The following is a 26272-nucleotide window of genomic DNA, read 5'->3' as shown; positions in this document are numbered from 1 at the left end:
GTGGAAACTAAAATATGTATTCAACAAAGAGACAGGGCTAGACTCATGCCAGCTCAGTGATGCCATGTTTGTTATTTCTTGTCTGATCAGAAGCTCTAAAACTTATAGATGTCTCCATTAAAAAAAAAAAAGAGGGGGGCAATAAATTATTTCTTAATAAGCATAGTTTATTTGGTAATTTTCCCTTGGAGGGAAAAAACTTGCATCTGACATCGTGTTTCTAGTTTAAATTGGTCTAGATTAGCAGTCCTTAAAGTGTGGTAGCCAGGCCAGCAGCAGCAGCATCACAGAGAACCTGTCAGAAATGAAATGAAAACCCTCAGGACTTACCTGTTCCGAAATTCTGAGAGCAAAGCCCAGGAATCTGTGTTTAACAAGCTTCCGGGTGATGCTGAAGTTAGAGAGCCACTTCTCTAGATTCTTCCTAATTATTACTTTGTACTCTTCTTCCTAATTATTACTTCGTACTCTGAATCCTTGTCTTAAACAGTCATGAATCATACAATGTCATTCTAGGAGGGGAGTTTTGAAAATCGCTGGGATGCAAGTCCTCTGTCAGATATGTGATTTGCAAATATTTTCTCCCAGTCTGTGGCTTGTCATCCTCTTAATAGCGACTGTCAAACACCAGAGTTTTTCATTTTCGTCAAGTCCCATTTCTCAGTTCTTTTATGGATCATGCTTTTGGTGTTGTATCTAAGACATCATCACCTAAACCAAGGTCACAAAGCTTTTTTCCTATATTTTCTTCTAGAAGTTTAATGGTTTTAGGTTTTCCATTTAGGTTTATGATCTATAGTGAGTAAATTTTTGCATATGGTATGAGGTATAGAACAAACTTCTCTTTTTTTGGTATATGAATATGCAGTTATTTCAGCATTATTTGTTGAAAAGATTGTCCTTTCCCCCACTGAATTGCCTTTGCACCCGTGATGAAAATTGGTCATCTGTATATCCTATGTCTTTGATCTGTGTCTATCTTAACACCATTGCCACACTGTTTTCATAACTGTAGCTTTATAATGAGTCTTGAAATCAGGTACTCTTGAATCTCCAACTTTGTTCTTTTTCAAAGTTATTTTGGCTAGTCTAGGTTTTTTGCATTTCCATATGAACTTTAGAATCAATTAAATTCTAAAATTCTAGGTTTTGATTGGAATCATGTCGAAGCTATAGATTGATTTGAGGAGAATTGACATCTAAACAATGTTGAGTCTCCCTCCCTACTCATGAGCACAGTATCTCTGTTTATTTGAATCTTTACCTTTCTCATCATTTTTTTTTGTAGTTTTGAGTACACATTTCATCAGATTTATACCTACATCTGTGTTATAAATAATATTGTTTTTATTTCAATTTTCGATCATTTGTTGCTAATATATATAAATATTATAGAATTTTGTATGTTAATCTTGTAACCTGCATCCTTACTAAACTCACTTATTCTAGCCTTTTCATAGGTTCCACTGGATTTTTTACATAGATGATCATGTCATGATGAATTGTCCTTTTACATATTGTTGGCTTTGATTTGCTAAAATTTTGTTTAGAATTTTCGCATCTATGTTCTTGAGAGATATTGGTCTGTAGTTTCCTTGTAATGTTGAGTAATGCTGGTTTTGTAGAATGAATATGAAAGCATTCCTTCTTTAACTTTTTGGAAGACTTTGAACAAAATTGGTATTATTTTTTTCCCTCTAATATTTAGTAGAATGCACCTAAGAGGATATCTGGGCTTGAAGTTTTCTTTGTAGGAAGGTCTTAAACTACAAATTCAATTTATTTAATAGATACAGGGCTCTTCAGGTGATCCATTTCTTCTTCAGTGAGCTTTGGTAGTTAGTTTGTGTCTCAAAATTTTGTTCAGTTGATCAGAGTTATCAAATTTATTGCTATAAAGATGTTCATAATAATCTCTTATTGTCCTATTAGTATCTATAGAATCTGTAGTGATGTTGCCTCTTTCATTCCTGATATTGGTAATTCGTGTCTTCTCCTTTCTTCCTGATCAGGCTGGCTAGAGATATATCAATATCATTGTTTTTCTCAAATGCCCAACTTTTGAGTCTTGATTTTTCCCATTTGGTTCCACTGATTTCCACTCTTATATTTATTATTTCCTTTTATCTGCCTATTTGAATTTAATTTGCTCTTCTTTTTCTAACTTCTTAAAGTGGAAGCTGATCTCATTGATTTGAATATTTCTTTATTTTCCTATGTATTCATTTGGTGCTATTAATCTCCACTAATTACTCATTTAGCTGCATCCCGCTAAATTGAATACGTTATGTTTTCATTTTCATTCAGTTCAAAATACTTCCTAATTTCTCCTGTGATTTCTTCTTTGACCCACTGGGTCATTTAGAAATATATTATTTAGTTCTCAAGTATTTAGGGATTTTACAGATCTTTCTATCATTGATTTCTATTTTAATTTCATTGTGTCAGAGAACATACATATATTATTTGAATTCTTTGAAATTTATTGAGGCTTGTTTTATGGCCCAAGATATCTATCTATCTTGGTAAATGTTCTATGTGCACATGAAAAGAATGTGTTTTTTGCTGTTATTGGATGGCATGTTCTATGAATATCAATTAGATCAAATTGTTTGACAGTGTTGTCTAAGTCTTCTAAATCCTTACTGATTTTCTGTCTACTTGTTCTATTACTAAGAGAGGGATAGGGATGTTGGAGTTCAGAGTATAATTGTAGAATTGTCTTTTTTTTTTTCGATCAGTTTGCGCTGCATGTATTTTGACATTCTATTTTTAAGTGCGTAAATGTTTAGGATGGATATATCTTTTTGATGAATTGACCCTTTTATTATTGTAAAATGACATTCTTTATCTCTGGGTTTTCCCTCTCTGCACTGTGTCCTGGAAAATTTCTCATGGCAGTAAGCTGGGCATCCATAGGTACCCACATCTATTTTATGTCCCATCTCTCAGGGGTCACCATCCCTCATTGCCTGAACAGTGTCTTGAAAACCATTGTTTTATATATTTTGTCTGTGTTTTGGTTGTTTCAGGTGAGAAGGCAAATCTGGTCCTTGTTACCCCATCTTGGCAAGAACCAGAACCATATCATCATTAAAAAAAAAAAAAATACAACTTTGTATATATACCAAAACCACTGAATTTTCAATTGAATTTTAAAGTGAAAAACACTGTTAAAGGGTGAATAGAATGATATTTGAATTATACCTTGATTTTATAAAGCACCATCCTTCGGGGGCTTGTCTGCAGCCCTGGGACTTTGAATAATTCCGCCAGGTACAAGGCACGTCCCCACCCTAGGGACCTGGCATTTGGCGTTCCGTCTGCCTACAATGTTCTCACTGCAGAAATATATTCCCACTTCATTTAGGTCTCCACTTAAATGTCACGTTATCCCTGAGCAAACCATCTACACTGGTGTTCACCCCATCCGTCATTTGTCCTCCCGCCCAACTCTTTTTCTTCATTCTACCTTTTACTGTTGAATATATATTTATATTTGTTTAACACATTTATTTATTTGTCACTCCCTACTAAAATAGATATGAGAACAGGGACTTTATTACTACTATATCCTCTAATATCTAGACTACTGCTTGGCTCATAGTGAATCCTCAATAAATGTTTATGGAATAAATGATTGAATGAATGATGAACAATATATGTGCAGTTACAGGTTTGATATGCTCTCTATATTATTTCTAATGCACATTAAATATGTATAACTATTAAAATTTAAAACCCACATTTATGAACCTTTATACATCACACATTTGAATATATACTTTGGGATACTGAGTTAAAGGAACATAAACAGTTTTCTTTACTGCAAGACTTAAAAGAACCTTCAATATGAACTATATTGGAAGCATATTTCTAGGCTATATTGTCTTTAAGATTTCCTAAAAGGACCATTTTTTTGCATATCATTCTGGGCTATTTCCACTGAAAACATTCTGAAAAACTTTGCATAATGCATGTAAGAGCGTAACACATCAGGCCTGATACATAGTTGGAATTCAGTAAACATTGTTTCTCTCTACAGTCATATAAACTTTTCAAACTTTTTTAAAAAGTAACTTTGGGCGTTAGATCCATTTCTGAGGGCAATACAAGTTTTCCTCAAGGGTGGTTTTGAGGAAGATTTTGTGCTAACATTTCTAGCAGTAGTGGCAAGGAGAGGAAAGGGTAGCCAGGCCTCGCTCTCTGAGCCTGAATTTGCAAAGCCTGTGTTCGGAAGCACCTGGGCTCCCCTTAGGAGCCACTCCTCTAATCCTGCTAGCAGCGTCAGGCCTGACTCCCGAGCAGGAGATTCCCACTCTACTAGGTCTTTTATTAAGAAAAGGAAACCGTAAAACATTATTGCTAACTATTAATTAGTTTGGTGTTTAAAAGGATGCCCCATATTTTGGGAACTTTAATCAAGGCTGGTTGGTTTAGGCTCAAGTGTAACTGACACCTTCTGGGGCTGAGGCCTTTTGGGATGGTGCGCAGCCCTGGGATGGACAGGACTTTCCTTGGGCATCCAGCACCCTGAGGTCCTGCTTCCCTGGAGGCCACCCCATTGGGGTGGAGGGGCGCTAAGCCTGAGATGTCTTCCAAGTGCTCCAAACTCTGGGTTTCTCTTCTTCCAAACTCGGGAAGTGCAGACACATGGCATCGTGACGATGGTAATGATGGCAGTGATGATGAGGAGGAGAGTTATGATAAGGACGGTATTTATTGGGCAATTACAGTGTTGAAGGCCCATGCTAAGCACTTTGCTTATGCTTTTTAAAAAATCCTTACAAACAACATTGTGGAGGCTTCTTTGTTATTTCCATTTGTAGATGGAGAAAATAAAGCACAAGTGTACACAGCTAGCAATGGTTTGAACTCCCCTTTGTCTCCTATACTGTCAGTCTGTCAATCCTCTCCCACCTGAGGGAGCTGATCCCTTTGCTTCCGGGAATGGGAGTTGTAATGGGGGACAGGGGAGATGAGGGTGTGGCCTGGATTATCAGGACCAACAGGCACACCTACTTGCCCTTCTTCCTCCTTGCCCAAGGGCCTTCAGAGGGCCAGGTACTCCATTTCTGATCTGAATTTCAAATTGGATTCATAAACTTGCTCAGGAAGCCTTCTCTGCGGTTTCCACATTGAGGATTGTCACAGGCTTCCTGTGAGAATCACAAACCTGTTTCTTGTTTTCTTTCAGGGGACCTCCTTGCCCTTGATCTCCCAGAATCCACAAGACAGGAGATAGCTGACCTCAGGGGCCAGTAACGAGGGTCTCTAGTGCCTGTGGGACCCTCGGGTTTTGAGGCAAGCTGGCCCTGAGTTCTTTCCTGCAGGGCATTGGGACCCTTATCTCACCTTCCATTGTTAAGGTCCCCACTGCGGGAACATCTCCTCCCCCCATCTGGGCCTCACCTCTGCTATGTGGTGGCATCAGCTCCCCCATTTCCCAGCCGTCCAGTCCTCTCTTCTGGTCTCTGGCTTTGGACCCCCACCTCTCCCTGGCTTTCAGCTGTGTGACTCACTGTCCCCCAGTTCTCAGGCTTCACCAATCAGGAAAGCCCAAGCATTAGCAGAGTCCTGGAAGGTGTGTGTGTGTGTGTGTGTGTGTGTGTGTGTGTGTGTGTGTGTGTTTGTGGTGTTTATTTTATTACATACATAACAAAATTTACCATCTTAAGTATATAGTTGTGTGGCATTAAATATATTCTCACTGTTCTGCAACCCCACCACCATCCATCTCCATAACCTTTTCATCTTCCCCAATTGAGATTCAACATCTATTAAATAATAGCTCTCCATCCCCCATTCCCCCAGCCCCTGTCAATCATCATCCCACTTTCTATCTCTATGAATTTGAGTATTCTAGGTACCTTATATAAGTGGAATCATACAATATTTGTACTTCTGTGATTGGCTTATTTCACTTAGCTCTATGTCATTAAGGCTCATCATGTTATATATGTGCCAGATTTTTCTTTGTAAGACTGAATAATATTCCACTGTATGTGCATACCACGTTTTGTTAATCATTCATCCAGCAATGGACATTTGGGTTGTTCCCACCTTTTGGCTATCGTGAATAATGTCACTGTGCACATGGATGTATAAACACCTGTTCCAGTCCCTGCTTTCAACTGCTTTGTCGGAGTCCCGTGTGCCTATATTTTCTGTTAGGCTGGGGATGGAAGGCACCTGAGCTCTGTGGAGTCAGCCCCTGCACTTTCCACCTGAGGAGACTGTGGTGCGGATGGACAACAGATTTGCCTACGGTCAGACCCAGCTAGAGGCAGAGCCAAGCCTAGGGCCCCTCGGTTCCGCCAAGCACGTCCCCATCCTGTCACACTGCCTCCTCCAGCGTTGACCCAAGTCTCAAGCCTTCAGGGTAGGGTATTGATCAAATCTTTTGCCCACTTATAAGGGCAGGTGTTTCTGGGCTTTCCCACTCATATGGCCCCCAGCTCCACCCTCCGCCCAGTCAGCTTCTAGAACCTTGCATCTTCTTCCATTAACAGAGAACAGCAGTGGGCCTGGAGTCTCCAGACAACCTATCTCACCTAGGGGCCCTTTATTCTTGGCAGGGGCTCAGTCTGTGTAAAGAGCAGACGCCCTGGCTCTTCTTCTGCACCTTCAGAAGCTGGGACGTTTCCACCCTGGCTTCTGCCCAAACCTCAGACACAAGTGCTATTGTCTTCCCGAAAGAGACTGGACCTGGCTTTTCCCCAAACACTTGAATCCACATTTTTTCTTGAGGAGGGGAAGGGGAAGAGAACATCAGAAGGGCAGTGAGAGGAAAAGGAGCATTCATTAAGGTTTTTTTTTTTTTTTTTTTTGATCTAGGAGCTTTACATGGTGTGCTTCTATGCTCGGCCGCACTTCTCCGTGGCCCCAGCTGAGAGCAGGGTGCAGGCAGAGCTGGCCTGTCCTTGGACCGTCCTCCCCTTTTCCTGCTGGCAGTGATGTGGGAGGAATTTTCCTCTTTTCCTTTATAAGGGAACGTGGCTGCTGGCCTGAGATTATGAAATCCAGCCCTGTAGGCCCCTGCCTGACCCTTTATCCTGGTTCCGTTAGCCATCACTGCTTAAATGCTTCTGGGGACATGGAGCTCACTCATCTCCAAGGCGTCTGGGGCAGTGCTTGCTGGTAGAAAGCCCTTCCTTACATTGAGGCCAGATCTGCCTCCCAAGCCCTCTTTCACTGTTGCTCCTTCTGACTTCGCATCAATGTTAGCAGTTACTGCTGCCCAGACTTTTCTTGAAGGCCAGACCCAGTGCTAAGCTAAGGACTGTTTTATTTCATGCTTATAACAATTGTGCTAGATTGAAATGAGTATCTCTACTTTACAGGTAAGAACAGCTGTTCTTAAGCCAACATGCACCAGTACTACTGTATTAGTTGATAAAATGGTGAAATACTTTCGTACCACTGGAAAATTGGTTCTGCCACTGCTGTGCTGTGTCCCTGAGGGCTCCAGTGCCTGTCCAGCAGCCCTCTGACTGGTCAGGCCCCTGCAGGTGAGGGAACGAAGACTCAGAGAGGGAAAGTAACATGTCCAAGGGCAGACAGCTGATTAGAACCCCACTTTCTCCAATGCCAAAGCCAGAGATCTTAACCTGCTCTGCGCTCATCTTACCCCTACTAGGCAGTCTGGGAGCTTAGGGACTCACCAGCAGCCAGTGACCTAGAGTCAGCTCAACAAGGCTGAATGTTAAAGGCGCAACATGCACCCTCCCCCTTCAAAGTTACAGCACAACCAGGGGTCATTCCAAGCTTGTCGGCACCCCAAACCCCAGGTGCTTTTCCTCTTACTCATGTTGCTGGTAATCAGGTCCTATCCTCCTGTGGTTAATTTTGGGTTTTGTCCTGATCTCAGAACATAGAAGTCATGGGACCAGTTTGGGCTGAGTGCACCAGCCTGAAAGGTTTGAGACCTCACTAGTCTGCCCTTGTGTTGGGTAATGCCACCAGCTCCAGGCCCTAGTGTTGCCACTGTCATCTGTTGCTACTGTGCCCCAGATCTGAGTGGCTGTGGGCTCCTCTTTCCTATGGGCACAGACAGCCCCCAGACAAAGATCATGTGCTCTTAATGGTAGCGTCTGTGGGATATAGCCTCACAGTTGTTGCAAAGAATAAATAAAACATTATAAATTGTAAGCTCTTTGAGGAGAAAGGCTTTGTCCACCATTGTATCTCTGATGTCAGCCTGGAGTGGCACCTATTAGGTGCTTAGTTCTTGTTTATTGAGTGGGTGAGGGAATAAGGCACATCGTGAGGAGCTTGGCACATAGTAAGTCTCAGTGTTTTGTTCTAATATGAATTTTGTTCTAATATTATAATTTTTCTAATATGATTTGTGTTACTATTTATGAGGGTGGCTTGGTGCTTTCAAAAGCAGACCCTCTCACATGTGCAGATGAGAGGCCACCAACCCATCTGCCTGCATCTGGGGAGGTTCGGGAGTGAGGCTGGAACCCCTGTCTTGGAGCTACGACCTTCCTCTATTCCTCGCGATAGCCACCACTTCCAGTGATGTGTGGTGTGGTCCCTGTGTACACAAGTGAGTTCACTAATTCATTCAACAAATACTTCTGCTGTGTGCCTGGCTCTCTTCTGGGCTCTGAAGATGCAACGGTTGTCAAAGTAAAGTGCCTGCTCCAATGAAACATATTAGAATGGGGGAGACAGAGCATAAATGTGCAATGTGTCAGGTAGTGATAAATGCTGTGAGGGAGAATAAGGCAAGGTAAAGGAAACAGGCAGTGAGGAGGGGGGTTGCTATCTTGTGTAGGCTGGCCAGGCAAGACCTTCCTGATAAGATGATCTTGGAGCAGAAACCCGAAAGAGAAAATTGTGCCTGTACCTGGGGAAAGAGAATCTCAGACAGAGAGGGTATCATGTGCAAAGGCCCTGAGGCAGGGCTGTGTCTGAGGACTATCTAGGAGACCAGGATACAGAGCAAGTGAGAGGGAGGATAATAGGAGAGGTCAGAGAGATAGCCGGAGAGCACTCATCTCCTAGGGCCTTGTAGGGAGATAAGCCGTTGGAGGATTTTGAGCAGAGGAAGGACATGGTCTGACTGGCGTTTTAAAGGCCCACTTTGGCTGTGCTGCGGAGAATAGGGGAACCAAAGCAGAATCAGGGAGACCAGTTAAGAGGCTCGTGATAGTAGACTAAGGCACTGGTGGGGGAGACAGTGAGAATGAGTTAAATTCTGGATGTATTTTGAAGAAGGAAATGAGATTTGTTGGAGTGAGTATGTAGGTGGAGCCAGGGCAGGTAGAAAGAGCCTTTGGCCTGTACAACTGGTACAACAGAGCTATGTTTATCAAGATTAAGAAGACTGGTGAAAGCAAGTTTTGGGGGGAAATCAAGAGTCTAATTTTGGACATTTTAAATCTGAGATGCCTTTCACACCTGCAAATAGAAGTCAAAGTGGCAGCCGGATGTCTTGGTCTGGAGTTAGGGGAGATGTGTGGGCTGGAGATGGAAATCTGAGAGTTGACATGTAAAGCCATGAAATGAGAAATCACCAGGGAAGTGAATGTGGTTAGAGAAGGGGTCCCAGGACCGAGCACAAGGACCCCCAAAGTTTAGAGGGTGTTTAGGGGCCAGAGCAGGACCAGTCATTGCAGTAGGAGAACCGAGAGAGAGAGAGTGGTATCCCAAGGCCAAATGAAAAAGGCATCCAGGGGGTGAAGACTGAGAAGTGCCCTTTAGATTTAGTGACATAGAGGTCATTGGTGACTTGACAAGGTCAAGTTCGATAGAGTGGTCAGGAATGAAAGTTGATTGTAGTGGGTTCAGGAGTGAGAGGAGGAGAAGGACAGTGAGAACAGACAAGTCAGAGCGTGGCCGTAGAGAGGAGCAGAGATGTGGACAGCAGCTAGAAGGAGATGTGAGGTCAAGGGGTGGCTATTTTTATTTTTAATTTCTGGCTCTTTTATTTTTGTTTAGTTTTTAAGATGAGAGGAATTACAGCATGTTTACATACAGATGGAAATGAATCAGTAAAAAGAAATGGATGATACGGGAGAGGGAGGAGACAACAGTAGCAGCAATGTCCTTTTTAGGTGACAGGACAGGGGCCCAGCTGGAGGGGACGGTCTTAGTCAGGTGCAGGACCAGGTCATGCCCCATAGCGAGGGCAAGCAGAGCATGTGTTTCAGAGAAAGGAAGATGGGATTTTTATTTTTCCTCACACAATGTTTTAAATGGAGATAAATTCATGTGTCAAATTTCCCCTTTTAAAGTATATAATTCAGTGGTTTTTAGCATATGCATGAAGTCACAACTTGCTGATTGATTCTCAAATCAGCAATCATTAGAATCATCACTACCCAATTTCTCAACATTTTCATCATTTCCCCCCATAAAAATTCCATACCCATTAGCAGTCACCCCCGTCTCCCCTCCCCCCAGCCCCTGAAAACACTCACCTCCTTTCTGTCCTTATGGATTTACCTCTTCTGGATATTTCATATGAATAGAATCACGTGGTATGTGGCCTTTTGCGACTGGCTTTTTTCACCTAGCGTGTGGTTTTCAAGGTTCACCCATGTTATAGCATGTATCAGAATTTCATTCCTTTTTGTGTGAGAGTAATATTCTGGCATACGGATATACTACATTTTATCATTTCATCAGTTGATAGACATTCGGGTTGTTTCCACTTTGAGGCTGTTATGAATAATGCTGCCATGAACATTCATGTACAAGTTTTTGTGTGGATGTGGGTGCTCACTTCTCTTGGGTCTTTCCCTAGGAGTGGAATTGCTGGGTCAAAAGATTACTGTATGTTTAATGTTTTGAGTAACTATTTTCTAAACTGTTTTCTAAAGTGGCTGCACTGTTGTACCTTCCTGCCAGCAGTGTATGAGGCCACTGTCTCCGACGCGGGTTGGTTTTGGGTGGAAGCTTGTAGACTTCAGTTCCTGATTTTCTATTTCAGATCCTCAGCTGGACGTGGAGGCTTGTGGAGAGAGGAGGCAGTGGGAAACGATGTCCCCAGGAGTGGGAGGGTGATGGGATAGGCATGTGTTTAGCATTGTTGGGTGCTCTAAAGGCCCTGGACGTGGGTGCTCAGGACTATAAAGGGAGGCAGGCCAGCACGGCTGTGAGTTCGGCCCTCCCAGCCACATGCGACTGCCCAGGGGCAAGTGTGGAGCAGGCGGAGGGTTTGGGGTAACCAGGTGAACGTGGGTGTAGGAAGCATAGCCCCCAGGCCTTTGTCTTCTGCCTCTGCAAACCTCAGGCCTTCTGTCCTCACCCACTCCTTTTAGACCTGTTCCTCTTCACAGGCCTCGAGGACACTGCTTCCGGCTCCCCATTCAAAGACAGGCAAGTGCCAGGAACTCAGCAAGGCTTGGACACACACAGGCTTAGGTTCGAAAAGTGCCTCTTCTGCTCATTAGCAGTGTGAACCTGAGCAGGTAGGTCAGTAACCTTGCCTGCCTCAGTTTCCTCACCTGTAAATGCAGGCCTCCCAGAGTAGTCGTGAGGCAGAAATGGGGTTGTAGGTCTACACTTTCCTCCCTGTTCCTCTCCATAGCCAGGGACCCCAAGTTCCCATATGTCCCCGCATGTTCCTGATTACCAAGGTCCCCTGCTGCTCCTGCCTCTCTTCTCTTTTCTCCCTGAGAGTGACACGGGGAAGGGGAGTATCCCAGGCTCCTCTAAAAATCCCACAAAGCCATAGTCTATTTCCCTGAAAGAATGTGTACCCACATATGCAATTTGTCTGCCAACTCGGGATTCATGGACTTCATGAAAACGTAGCCCGAGGACCCCCTCACCCACTCCCCCAGCTGTGTCCTCTGAGCCAGCACTTCTCCCCGAAGTGCTGAAGTTAGGGGCTGGAAGTCGGGGGCCACCGCCAGGGGGAATCTTCCCAACTGCGAAGGAGCCAGCCCTGCCTGCTACAGGATTCTAGCTCCCACCCCTTCGAGAGTCCCAAGTGGCCTGACTTTGCACACCCTGCCCACACTTTGGAGAAGAAGAAAGCAGCCTTTTTCTGGGAACAGTGCATGGTCGATGTGGCCAGCCCTTCTGCCCGGCACCCAGCCTGCTCCATACACACCCTTACCCAGAAACGGGAGTGCAAGTTACAGTGGTAAAGATGCTCAGTGAAGGGCATTACTTTATTGAAGTCTTTTCCTGGGAAGGGCACAGGCTCCCCCACCTGAGTCCCCTATAAAATGGACACAACTGGGTGGGTCTGTGGATTAGAGGCGTAAACAACAGCAGGCACAGTCCGTGGAAGCATATTGTCTCTAGAAATTATCATCTCTATTGTTTCCCATCCAGAACACTCACTTTACCCTGAAGAGTGCATTATAGAAGTTAAAACATTAGTTTTCAGTGATTTCCCTTCAAGCCAGCACGGCTGTTTGAACACAACAACAGTACTTCGTATAACATGCACATGATGTTTTCGGTCATCCTGCAGTTACTTTTTTGAGCTCTTATTGGGTGCTGAAGCTTTGGAGGGAAACAGAGAAAGGAAAGCTGGGCTCAGCCCTTTTGGGGCTCCACCCATGGTGGGGAGCTGAGCCAGGCCTGGAGGCACAGACTTGGAAGATCCAATGGCACACACAATAGGAAGGGTTCGGAGACTGAGGTCGGAGACTGAGGTCCGAGGCCGGGACATCAGGAGAGGAGGTGGACTGTAGCCAGCTAGAGAGCAAAGGCTTAGAGTCGAGACAGTCTGGTTGGTTCTGGGTGGCCATACCCACACTCTCTGGTTGAAGAAAAAAGACTGGACCAGCTGGGGCAGCTGGGCCCTGAGGATGTCAGAGTGCCCTCTTCCCAGCACGTGGTCTCAGGCAGATCCTTTAACTCCCTGGGCCTCAGTTTCCTCATTTGTACTGGGGACCAGCAGCAATACGTTCTTCTCACAGCCGTGAGGAGGACTGAGAAGGCGTGTGTGTATAAAGCCCCTGGCACAGCGCTTGCTGCCAGGAGGACATGGTGGGTGGGACTACTTTTAGTGAAAGAGCTCAGACTGTACCCTGGGCTGCAGGCCAGTGTCAGGGCCCCATGCCAGGGTTTGCCTCCCTCCGGAAGCCCTGGAAAAGGAGGGGTGGGGAGAAGAAAAGGGAGAGCAAGGACAGAGAATGAGAGAAGAAAGAGGAAGGGGAAAAGGGAGGAGGAGGAGGGCTCAGTACAAACCGGGCCTGGTGCTCCTTCCATGCTGACTCACCTGCCTGGGGCTCCATGCCACGGCAGCATGTGGGGCTTGGCTTCTGAAATCCCCAGGGTCCAAGAGCAGCCCCAGGGCTTCCACCTCAATCACCTCAGTCCTTTTCAGCGACATTGCTGACCCTGTCAACCTTGGGGTGGGAGGGCTGGGGCAGGCCAGACAGAGGCGCACAGCACTCACCCTGTCTCCAAAAGTAACAATTTCTGTTACTTTTGTCTCCTCCTTCCATCATTCAGTGCATCCATCTCTCTCTCTCTTTCTCCCTCTCTCTCTCTCTCTCTCTCTCTCTCTCTCTCTCTCTCTCTCTCTCTCTCTCACACACACACACACACACACACACACACACTCAGAACACCTCTTCTCTCTCAGTGACTAATTCTGTCTCAGGAGTCCTCCTACCTTCGTGACATCAGCAGGCAGAATCATAATTTCTTAAAAGCGTAGCCGGCTGTTATCTTCAGCCTCCCCCAGGAAGTCTTGGAAGCAGAGCTGCTGACCAGGGGCCTGTGACCAGTCCAGGCGTATGTATGTGGAGGGGTGGGCTGGACGAGGGATGGGACCCCACACCAGACTTGGCCCAGCTCAGCCCGCACCTCCTCCTCCTCCCTGGTTGGAGCTGCCCTCCCAAGGCCTGGAGTTTGTAATCCCCAAGGAACCCTCCGCTCTCATCTCTCCCCTTGGCTCCACAGCCATTTGTGTTCTGTGTTCTCAGGGTGGCCCCATTCATTCTTCCCTCTCCATCTCAAACACCTACCTGTCCTTATGCCCTTGTCGCCTCTGCCCAGGTCTCTCCTCCACCTCCTCACGGGCCTCCCTGCCTCCATGGCCCTCCCACTTTGGCTGCCAAACTCACCCTCCTCTGACTCTCTCTCTCTCTCCTCTCTGAACCTTCAGTAGCTCCCCAGTGCCCACAGAGTTCAAACATTTTAGTTTAGGATTCAGGGTCCCCAGCCTCTGATCTCCCTGTCTGCGATTTCTCTCTCTTGCTCCCTGTCACAGACCTTTTGCCCCTGCACTCCGCCTCCTCACTGCTCTCTTCTTTTCAGCTTCCAGGCTCTTGTTCATACTGTTTCTCTACCTGGAAGACCTTTCTCCAGGCCCCATCTTTTTACGTCAAATTCTATTCTTTTTCCGAGGGCAGGATTAAATGTCCCCTCTTTGCTAAAATCTTCCATTATCTATCCAAACTGAAAGGACCTCCCCCTTTCCCTAGATCTGCCATAGTATCACTTTCTGTTCCACATTGTATTTTTTCTTTCAGTATCAGTCCAACTGGCCTCTAAGCACCTTGAAAGAGAGATACATCTTTAACCACCTAAAATACCAGGCAGACTGGTTGGCACGGAATAGGTACTTAGAAAATAATTTGCAAATGGATAATTGAATACACCTCTTATGGTCCCACATGCAGGTCGCTTCTGCCCCCCAAAGTGGTGGGCCTGGTGGTCACCACATACCCACATGCTATCCCTGTCCAGTTTATTAGGATTATGCTAGAAAGTTCCTATATTTTCTGTGCTCTGAAACAATTTTTAGATTATAGTTTTGTGCCATTCGTGGGGTAGATTTTATCCCTTCACTTTCATTGACGATCGGCCTATTCAAGTTGTTATAGTTTCTTCAATCAATTTTGCTTATTTATATTTTCTTAAATTACCTATTTCATTGAGAATTGAAGATTCACTGCTATATAGTTTTCTCTCATAATTAAATACATATCTGTATCCATAGTCATAGGCCTTTTCTCTTTCCAAAATTTATTTACCTTTTTTCCTCCAATAAGAATCATTAATGCATTGTTTATTTGTTTTTTTTTATTTTGTCATTTCAAAGAATCAGCTTTCTATTTTTAAATATCAATACTTTTTTTTCCCTCTTATTTTCTTAATTTCTACTTTTAGTGATGATTCCTTTTTTCTTTGGTTTTATTTTATTTTTCCTTTTCTAGACTCTTGATTTAAATTCTTACTTAATTTTCAGTCTTTCTTGTTTAATGAAGTGCATTTAAAGCTATAACTTTCCTTTGAGTCTCACTTTGGCCTCAAACCAGAGGTTTGATTACTGTTTCTTGTTGTTCAGTTCTAAATTATTTGTAATTTGTGATTTGCTTTTCTCTATAACTTGAGAATTATAGAGCAGTGTAGCTTGTTAAATTTACAAGTGGATAGATTTTTTATACTTAGTTTCTATTAATTTCTGATCTTTTGCATTATAGGCAAAAGATGGCTCATACGGTTTCTGCTTTCTGGAATTTTTGAAATTTTTGTTTATAGCCTAACATACCCATTTTTTGTGATGATTTCATGTGTGTTTAAAAATGCTTATTTCCTCTTTAGGTGTAAAGTTTGTTCTCACTCTCTCTCATCCACTTGTCTGTTTATTTCTAAGAGAAGCCTGTTCAATTCTCCCACAATGATTATGGGGTTCGTCAATTTCTATCTTTAAAATCAGGTTTTTATACATATATACAAATATATATTTAGGTAAAATTCTTAGATGCTTATGATTTGTGACTTTGGCACTTCTTGATACCCATATTGTTTTTCCATTATTAAATACTCTGGTTTGTCCTATTTAATGCTTTGGCCTTGAATTTTGTTAATGGCATATTCTGTTTTATTCTTTCATTTTTTTATTTTCCTATGCATTTTTTTATATGTATCTTTGTAGTAGTAGACAATTGGATTTTTTGTATTTAAAATGCTGTTTTTAAGGTATTAGTTGACATATAACATTTTATTAGTTTCAAGTATACAATGTAATGATTTGATATTTGTGACTATCACAAAATAACAACTATAAGTCTAGTTAACATCCATCATCATATATAGTTACGCATTTCTTTTTTTCTCGTGATGAGAACTTTTAAAGTCTACTCTCAGCAACGTTCAAATATACAATATAGTATTATTTACTACAGTCACTATTCTGTAGATTATATCCCACGGCTTAATTGTTTGATAACTAGAAATTAGTACCTTTTAGCCCCCTTCACTCATTTTGCACACCCTCCACCTCTTCATCTCTGCCTCTGTCAACCACCAATTTGTTCTCTGTATTTGTAAGCTCTTGATATAGCTCTTAGAGATGATTTCTGGATTCGACACCAAAAGAAAGGTAACAAAAGCCAAAATAAACACATGGGACTACATCAGATTAAAATCTGCACAGCAAAGGAAACCATCAACAAAATGAAGAGTAACCTGATATTTGCAAATTGTATATTCGATAAGGTGCTAATATCCAAAATATATAAAGGACTTAAACAACTCAATAGCAAAGAAATGAAGAGTTCAATTAAAAAATGGACAAAGGATCTGTCTGAATAGACATTTTTCCAGAGAAGGTATACAGAAGGCCAACAGGTCATGAAAAGGTGGTCGGCACTGCTAATCATCAGGAAAACGCAAATCAAAATCACAATGAGATATCACTTCCTGCCTGTTAGAATGGCTGTTATCATAAAGGCAAGAAATAAACAAGTATTGGCGAGGATGTGGAGAAGGGAAGCCCTTGTACCTTATTAATGGGAATGTAAATTGGTACATCCACTATGGAAAACAGTATGAAAGTTCCAAAAAACATTAAAAATAGAACTACCATATAATCCAGCAATTCTACTTCTGGATATTTACCAAGGTAAATGAAAACACTAATTCGAAAAGAGGTATGCCACCCCCATGTCCATTGCAGCATTATTTACAGTAAACAACACATGAAAACAACCTAAGTGTTCATTAATGGTGAATAGATAAAGAAAATGTGAGCTACATATATAGTAGAATATTATTCCTCCGTAAAAAGAATGGAATCTTGCCATTTGCAACAACATAGATGGACATTGAGGACATTATGCTAAGTAAAATAAATCAGACAGAGAAGGACAAATACCATATAATCTCACTTATATGTGGAACCTATCAGGCCTGCCTGTGCACATCTCCCCTCCCCGAGTTCCCTCTGCCTGAAATGCTCTTCCCCTAGGCCACATGGCTCTCTCCTGCTATCATTTAGTCACTGCTTAAATATCATCTCCTGAGAGATGACCTCTTTCCCTATCCAAAATAACACCAACTCCTGCCAGTTACCTCTAACTGGCTATATTGTTCTTCACAGTTTGTACTCATCTCCCAGAAATTATATTATCCATTCATTTGTTTATCTCCCTACTAGGTTATAAGTTCCATGAGAGCAAGGTTTTTGCCTTGTTCACCCTGTATCCATAGTACCTAGAATACTGCCGGGCACATAGTAGGTGCTCAGATATTTCTTAAATGAATGAATAAATGGATAAACGAAATTGGATGGACTTCACATTAATTGTACATTCAGCTACTATTTGGATACTGTTTATGCCAAGCTCCGAGTAGACGAGTGGCTCACAAAAGCAGGTCCCTGCCTCAGGGAGCTGAAAGTCCAGCTGGAGGCTGATTAAATGTGCAGCAAGAACAATAACAAGAAGGGTCCATATAGGAGTGGGAGACTCGTGGGGGCTCAGGCATCAGAATCCAGTGGGTCAGAGTCAGCTGCCAAGGCAAGGGAGTGAGGGAGGAGGGGAAGGGGTGAGAAGGAATCCCAGGCCAAAGTTGGGGTAGAGCGCCCCAGGTGGGTAAAACAGACTCACAGAAGACAGTCCAGTCATGGTTCTAAGGACCTTGGTATAGTAACTCAAAACAGCCCTGCTGATTCCCATTTTAGGAAACAGAGGCACAGAAAAGCAAGTTGCCCAGGGTCACGCTCTGAGAATGAGCAGCCGGACTCAACCCAGAATCTGGCTCCAAAATCTGTAACCAGCCACTCCACTGCCTCCAGGGAGAGGGAAAGTTGGGTCAGGTCAGAGTAGTGAGCAAGCTGGGAGAATGAGGAGAGACTAGCAGATGAGTAGGGGCTTGCCAGGACGCTGAGGGGGTCAGACTTCATGGTACCCACAGGACTTTGGTAGAGCCTGAGGGAGTCAAGCGTGCACTTTGAGAGTGAGATCGCCACCCCCACCCCAGCTGTGGCTGTGACCTCTCTGACACAGGCAGGGATGAGCATTTTATCTCAGAAAGAGAGCAGGCACCAGGAATCCACGGGGTGGGGTAGCGAGAGGGGATGTGAGTTGAGGCAGGGAGACCCTTTGCTGAGAGAGTCCTCTCCAGCTCCCCGTTCCTGCCTCCCGCCTTAGCTCCCCCCCCCCCGCCCCCCCCCCCGCCCCGTATCAACCTGGTCCTAAGAGGTAAGTGACCCTTGCTCACAAAGGGGCAGTCCTTCCCCATGGCCTGCCTGGCACCTGTCCACAAGGGCTGAGGAGCCTTCCTGACCCAGATGGCCTCTCCAGGGCTTGCTCCCGACATGTCCACAAACAAGCTCTCCTCCCTAGGGACTGCAAGGTAGAGGTACTGTGTGCATTTACAAAGAGGGAGAGGCATCTCAAACGGTCAGGTAACTTCCCCTAGGAATCATTTTGGAGCACCTGAACCCAGGTCTGGGCACTGGCCTGCAGCAGAGTTGGTCTGACTTTCTGACTTTATGAGGCTTTTCTATAGATAATTAAGGACCAGGGAGCACCATAGGCTGGAATCGGTGGGTCCACAAATGAGTCAGTTAGAACCTTACATGAGGTGTATGAAGCCCTACCGGGACCCTCACATCACAGCACAGGGAGCATGAGTGGCTTTTGTAGGGACTGTTAAGACTGAGCCACAGAGGGGACAGAAGCAGCACGGGGGTCTGCAGGCCCCTGGGGCTCCAGGGTGGATGCTGACAGCTCCTGACTGGCCCCATCCCACCCTAGTTCTGGACACAGCCGGGCAGGAGGAGTTCAGTGCCATGCGGGAGCAGTACATGCGCACGGGGGACGGCTTCCTTATCGTCTACTCGGTCACGGACAAGGCCAGCTTCGAGCACGTGGACCGCTTCCACCAGCTCATCCTGCGTGTCAAGGACAGGTGAGCACACCTGGGCCAGGAACCTGCTGGGCTTCTAGTTCAGAGCAGGCTCTGTCTGCCTCTGTCTCTGTCTCTTCCCCCCCCCCCCCGCCCCACCTACCCACCTTCCTCCCTTCCTTCCCCGCCTCCTCCCTCCTCCTCTCTCCTCCTCCCTCCTCCTCCCTCCCCTTCCTCCCTCCCTGCCCCCCTCTCTCTGATTTTCAGGTGAAAGCTGAGGCACAGAAGGGCAGAGCTGACTTCAGACCTTAAGCCCTCCGACTCCTACCCCTACCCTAGTTCTTTCTGTGGGATAGACCTGTTTCTAGGGCTTCAAGGGCTTAGCTCCCTCCCATCTCTTCTAAACTATCCCCACCAATGAAGCAAGGGGTCATAGTAACATCTCCATTTTTCAGCTCCAATTTAAGCAACATTTTATTATTAAAAAAAATTAATTTTCTCACCAGTATACACTGTAAATGGTTAAATTGCATTTGTGAGATTTACAATCCCCTAATTAAAGGCTAATTTTTATTTCTTAGCATTATGTGGAGTAGTTAAATAATTTGGAGTCTGTTTTAAGCCTAACTGGTCTTTTCAGTTAAGGGATCTTAAACAGGCACTGTAAAGAAAGTAAAAGGACAAATAGGAAGATAGCAAGCTTTGAGCAAATCTCAGTAAGTTTGAAAAATCCAGTTAACACCTATCCCAAAGGTAAAGGGTTAATAACTTTATAAGGTAAAGGAGTACACAACACACACACACACACACACACACACACACACACACACACCTCCAAGAAAGAAATGTGGGTTAATCCCCTGGCTATAGGAATCTCAAAAAAGATAACATAAATACTCAGATGTGGGAAATATTCAACATTCTTGCTTATCAGAGAAATACAAGGAAAAATAATAAGGTACCATTTTCACCTGACCAATTATAATTTTCTTACTGAAAATAGCCACTGGTGACAAAGATGCTGTGAGACTGGGATTTTGTTCACATTGAACAGCAATATGGCCACATATGTCAGTGGGAATCCTTAAGGCAGACATGCCTCTCGATTTCGCTCTTTCTCTCCTGAGAGCCATCCTGATTTTGCAGCTGCCATTTACGGAGTGCCAGCTACGTGCCAGGCCCTGGTGCTCTTCACAAGCCGTTGCCGATGGCCACAGCAGCCCTGCACAGCTGGTGCATCATGGTGGCCAAGAGATGGGAGGTTGCAGGTCTGGGCACCCAGCCCCTGGCCCAGCAGCCGCTTGATGCCCTCACTGACAGGGTCAAGCCAGGGGGTTCCCTGGAGGGCCCCTCACTCACCTTGCAACAGGCCTAAGGCTTCAACCAAGACAGCCAGCAGCCTCCAGGCCCCTTCCCTTTCCTAGAGATGTGGAGGAAAGGACTCTTAGGTCAGGCCCAGGCCAGCGGGAAGGCGCCGTGTGCTGTGTATGCCTGAGCTGTGGCTGCACCGCCCTCACTGGGGTGGGGACAGCAAAACCTCATGAGCTTCTGTTCTTTTATTTCCCAGGGAGTCATTCCCGATGATCCTCGTGGCCAACAAGGTAGACTTGATGCATTTGAGGAAAATCACCAGGGAGCAAGGAAAAGAAATGGCGACCAAACACAATGTAGGTTGTGTGTGTGTGTGTGTGTGTGTGTGTGTGTGTGTGTGTGTGTGTGTGTTGGGGGTACCAGGAAATGGATAAGAGTCAGTACCCCATCACTCCCGCGGTCCTGGCTGTGGGAATGGAACTTGGACCTTCTAGGTAGCAGGCTAGATTCCACAGAGAGGCTTAGCAGGCATATGCGATGTGGGGTTATTTTGTGAAACAAGACAACAGACCAGAGAGAGAGCACCCTCTGGTCAGTCATTAGAGGCTCTGATGTGGGGAGCAGGTACCTTCACAGTGGACCACCAGCTGTGGTGTACAGGCTACCTCCTGACCCCTGACACAGGAGATTCATCGCTGGGCTGTGCAGAGGATTGGCTTCTGTCCCCTTCCCTGAGCCAGCTGCCTGATTATGTTCAGAATCATCAGATGAGCTGCCGTTCACTAAGCCCTGCTCCGTGCCAGGCGTTGTGCTGGGGGAGCACTCCTCACAAGCACACACCGAAGTAGGTACAATTATCTCCATCTGACAGGTACTCAAATTGAGTTTTGCCCAGGCCACACAGTGAATGTCAGCAGACATCTTTGTTTTGTTTTGTTTTGTTTTGTTTTTCACCGTGATGCTGCTTTGCCATCTGGATGGTGCTGGGTAGGGTCACTGGGCTCGTTCTCACCCATCTCCCGCATCAGCATGGCCCATGGCCTCATTGGTCAATTATGTAGAAGTCCACCCTGCCTGCTAGGAAGTCTGCAAGGTTGCCCCTTCCCTGGGCCCAGCTCTGTGAGTAGAGGAAGGGGGCTCATGCGAGGTAGCTCTGCTTGCCTCTGCCTTCTGTGTTCGTTCACATATTCATTCAGCAGCCCTCGGCCCTGGAAACGCAGCCCCTTGCCTCATGGCGCTTCCTTCTAGTGACAGGAGATGGACAGTACACAAAGCAAGTTAGAGCATATCAGAAGGTGACATGTGCTATGGGTAAAAAAATGAGGGAAGAAGGTTGGGAATGTGGGATAGAGGGGTGCTGTTCCAAATAGGGTGGTCAGGAAAGGCCTTGTGGGGAAGGGTGCTTGTCCATAATGGCTGAAGGAGGGAAGGGTTAAGCCCTGCAGATATGAGGGGAAGGAATGTTCCAGCAGAGGAGATCATCAGTGCAGAGGCCCTGAGGTGGGGGTTTCAGGAAGAGCAAGGAGGCCAGGGTAGCTGGAGTGGACGGAGTAGGAGGGAGTGAGCAGCAGGAGTGAGAGCAGAGAGGCCTCGAGGACTTTTACTCAATGTGAGTGGGGAAACCATCCTCAGGTTTTGAGTGAGGAGTGATGAGGTTTGACTTACGGCTGAACAGCTTTTCTCTGGTGGCATGCTGAGAGAATGGTCTGTAGGGACAAGGGTGGGAACAGCGAGACCATTTAGGGGCCCTGCAATAACCCGGGTGCAGTGGACATGGACCAGTGTAATGACGAGAAGGGGTTGGAATCCAGATATAGATGTATCCAATATAGATATAGATACAGATAGAGCAAATGGGATATATTCACAGACTGGTTGTGGGGTGAGAGAAGAAGAAAGGAATCGAGGGTGGTTGCAAGGTTTGAGGCATGAGCCACTTTCAGAGGACTGGGGTCACGGTAACTGGGTAGGGGAAGACTGTAGAAGCAAGTATGTAGGGATACCAGGAGCTTGGTTTTAGATCTCTTTAGTTTGAGGAGCCGAGTAGATACTCCAGTGGAGGTGTCAAGACAGCAGTCAGATATAGCAGTCTGGAGGTAAATACTGGAATTTAGCAGCATGTAAATAGAATTCAAAGCTGTGAAACCCACCAGAGTGAGTGTAGATAGGGAAGTGGCCCCTGGATTGAGGCTGGGGACACTTCCGTGTCGTGATGCAGGGAAGTGAGGAAGCAGCAGAAGGGACTGAGCAGTCAGTGATGTACGAGGACCAGAGTGGGACATCATGGAGCTAGACAATGGAAATTCCTCAAGGAGGACGGATGACTGGCAAAGACAGGTGCCGCTCAGAAGCAGCTGAGGCCTGGGAACTGAGCCCTGGGTCTAGCACTGGACGCATGCCTCTTCCTCCTCGGGCCTGACATCCTAACCAGAGAGAGGCTCAAGGAGCCATTTTCACTTCACAGTCTTGGGCTCCATACAGTGACCCGAAGAGGGTTTGCCAAGGACTTTCACCAACACCTTCTTGGTCCCTCCCAGTAGCCCTAGGTGTGTGAGTGGGGAAGGGAGCAGGGTACTGCAAAGGGGCAGCTCTAGTCCTATTCTGCAAATAAAGTGAATGAGACGCAGGAGGTTAGGTGGCTTCCAGGGGCCTTAAGCTGGTGAATAGTGCCCCACCCCCATCCCACTGGAACTCAGGTCTCCAGTCTCTCAGCCGATGCTCCTCCTACAGTCAACACCTCCTCCTCATTTATCATTTGACCAAATACTCTACAAGCTACTGTCAACAACACCCTAATTTTAGAGATGATAAGGCAAGTTCCTCTTTAGCTGACCAAGGTAGGTCACCCCCATCCTGTGCAGGAAGATGGCATTTCTTAGCCTTTTGGTGGAGTCAAATGCTACTACTACTGTTTACTGCAAGGTTTCCCTTAGTCTAAGTCTTGTCGCTACTGAAATCTTGAAATTCTAAGAACCCAGATAATGCACGTAGGTGTTTCTGCAGTGGTAGAGGCAGGACCCCCCAGAAAGAAGGTGAAGGGTGTCTGGGGACCTGGAGGATACTGCAAGTCACGTACATCTGAGCAGTGCAGTGGGGCAGGCAGCAGTGGTCTGAGGCCCTGCAACCTGGGACTTACTGAACCAGCAGGATTATAGGACATGAAAAGGCTCCAGGTAGGTCCAAGACCCAGCGGCAGGTGCCTTCCCGCTTCCCCTCTGAGTGTGCACAGGGAAGCACGTCACCTGGCCTCACAAGGTCACATAGGACCCTGGTACTAGGAGCTACTGGGGCACCTGCCACTCCTAGAAGAAGCTCCAGAGCTGACCTCAGCATCCCCACCTGTCTGAGGGAGGCCAGGCAGGAAGTGGAACATTCGCCCAGTTCAAACCTTGATTCTCTGCTGTGTGGCCTTGGGCAAGTGCGTCGCCCCTTTAAGCTCAGTTTCCCCATCTGTAAAATGGAGATATTTGCTTACCTCAGAGGGTAAGCACAAGGAGTAAGGGAGGTCAGGGATGTTAAGACCTGGGAAGCCAAACAGTCCACAGCCATCTCAGTGAACAGCCTGCAGTCCCGAAGCCTGCCGTGGAGGGCAGTTTCCTCTCAGGGTCATCAGTGGCACAAATATTTGTTGAATGAGTGTTTCAAAGGCCTAATCCTTGCTCTTTGTGCTCTGCCCTTTGTGTCTGGTCAGCTACAAGACCCCTGCTTGAAGCCACAGCAGCATGTGAACATGGGATCTTATGATAAGGTCAATGGGAAGAACCTTTATGATGTGTTCTGGGCAATGGTTTACAACACGTTCCTCTAAAATAACAGTTTACTGTCACCCCACCGCCACCCACCCAATGTATTTAAAAAGCCGATCATTTTTATTTTATTAACCATGTTTTAAAAAAAACAAAACAAAACAAAACAAACAAATGTTATAATGAAAAGCCTTAATTGTAATGAGGAAAAAGTTACGAAAAATACCGAAGTTCTTCAGTTCAGTCACAATTGGCTTATCTCCATCTCACCTAGAGAAATCTGTGTATGTTATGTGAACCCCACAGGCTTTCCACTTGTGGGGGAATGAGGGCGAGCCCTTCCTGCTTTGTGGGGTCCCTGTTATGGGGGAAAACAAGTGCTCAGGACTGTGTCCTGACCTCGTGGAGCCTTCGTTCTCCTCCCTATGCCTGTCTGAGGCTTGGTGTGGACATGGCCCTCACATCCCATCCCAGAGGGTCACCTCGGGCACATCTCCCCATGTGCTGCTGCCTTTCAGCCCAGTGATTACTGTGCATTAAATATGCAGACACAAGCCTTCTGCAAACACTGCCGAGCTTGGAGCGGGGATGCAGACCAGGAGCTGGGCCAGGCGGGCTTACTGTGGGTGAGGGGCACAGACAGACCAGCGGTCACTGGGGTGCAGAGCCTGGCCCATCGCCCAGCCCTGCCTCAGCTTTTCCTGCTAGAGTCCCCTCCGGATGGCTCAGGAGAAGGGGCAGAATTCTGCCTAAGGTAGAGAAATAGACCTCAGGGAAAAAAAAAATTAGTAAAATCAGAATGTATTTTAGTGTGATAAATGAAGTAGTCTTTAGTCTTCAAGTGTATAAAAAGATCATTTTAATTCTATTTTAGGGAGCTATTAAATATCTCCGTGACTAGAGAACAAGGGGGGAATTGAAAAAGCTGTCAGTAAAACTTTCCAAGCTCTTTAAGGTTGAGAAGCCACCGAGGGGACTTGGTGTTGTTAAAAGTCTCTGGGTCCTCAGGACCTCTGTGAATTTGCGTTTTTAGGAAGCAAGCCTTTGTGGACCTCAGTGCCACTTTTACCAAAAGTGAGCTTTGCCTTCCAGATTCCGTACATAGAAACCAGTGCCAAGGACCCACCTCTCAACGTTGACAAAGCCTTCCATGACTTGGTTAGAGTAATTAGGTGAGCACTGCACGCCCCCCCAGAAACAGGGCCTCTGCAGGGAGATGGGCGCCGGGAGGGCTGGGGGAACACACAGCTCCTGGGTCCGAGGCCAAGGCTGGGCGTGTCCAGGCCTGTTTTTGGATTTTTTATAGCTTCGTTCATTCCTTTCCCTGCCCTTCCCACCTACCTTTGCCCTCCTCTCTACCCATGGGTGAAGCTGATCACTAGCTAAAGGGACGTGCTTTCCTGTCAGAAGCAGCAGCTCAGCCTCCCCTCTGGCCTCTCCTCGGTCCTGCAGCTCGGCCTCCCTGAGTGCCCCCTCCATCCTGCCTTCACTGTTGTCCCAGCACCGCAGCAGTCAACACCGTTGGAAGTGGGTCCGTCTCCTCGTCCCTGCCCTTGACATTTCATCTGAACAACCAACATTCCGATCCCCGGGCTCAAATTTCAGAGGCATTGTACATGTGCCTCCTTTCCAGACTCCAACACTGTCAGCCTCCAAGGAGTGTCAGAAATCCCAGTCCGTAGTCTCCTGTACACTCCTGTGCAGAGTCGGGGTTCAAACCTTAATCACCTTGTACTCAGATGACAGCCCCCTGGCTGGTCTCCCCGTCACCCACCTTTCCTATTTCCAACGTCTTCAGCATACAGAGCAGCCTAGCCAGTGGTTCTCAGACACCATGCATATAGTATGTTGCATTATGCTGGTGAACTCTAAGGCCGCTGCTTAGTTATGAAATCACATGCAGGGCTCGATTAGTGTCCTTCCCACCCCACAAACACACAGACGGGCATACTCACACGCATACCCAAGAGCCTCCTTATCTCTTTATTCTGTAGCATGGACTGTAACATTGCAGCCTTTACCTTATACTGTAGCTGGAAATTCTGCACTCTTGAAATTATTTTTTTGTGGGCATTTTGCTTCCAATTAGGATATGTTATCACCAGGACGTAAGTTCTTGGTTATAGACCTGTACTTCCAAGGGCAGGTTTTAG

At 45.8% G+C, this 26272-nt stretch overlaps 1 protein-coding gene across 4 annotated transcripts in view; it reads left to right on the top strand.

Moving 5' to 3' along the window:
* Positions 1 to 26272, top strand: part of MRAS (muscle RAS oncogene homolog) — a 54530-nt gene that overhangs the window by 24548 nt on the left and 3710 nt on the right. For 3 of the 4 annotated variants that reach the window (XM_016151179.2, XM_036218943.1, XM_016151178.2), the window contains 3 exons: positions 18972 to 19125; positions 20630 to 20729; positions 25212 to 25291. In XM_016151179.2, the coding sequence (XP_016006665.1) occupies positions 18972 to 19125; positions 20630 to 20729; positions 25212 to 25291 (334 nt within the window). The remainder of the gene's footprint in view (positions 1 to 18971; positions 19126 to 20629; positions 20730 to 25211; positions 25292 to 26272) is intronic. The other variant, XM_036218944.1, reaches the window with a different exon arrangement.

This window comes from Rousettus aegyptiacus, unplaced genomic scaffold (genome assembly GCF_014176215.1).
Source record: "Rousettus aegyptiacus isolate mRouAeg1 unplaced genomic scaffold, mRouAeg1.p scaffold_m13_p_4, whole genome shotgun sequence".
Taxonomy (NCBI): Eukaryota; Metazoa; Chordata; class Mammalia; order Chiroptera; family Pteropodidae; genus Rousettus; species Rousettus aegyptiacus.
This window is presented reverse-complemented; position numbering and strand designations above follow the sequence as displayed.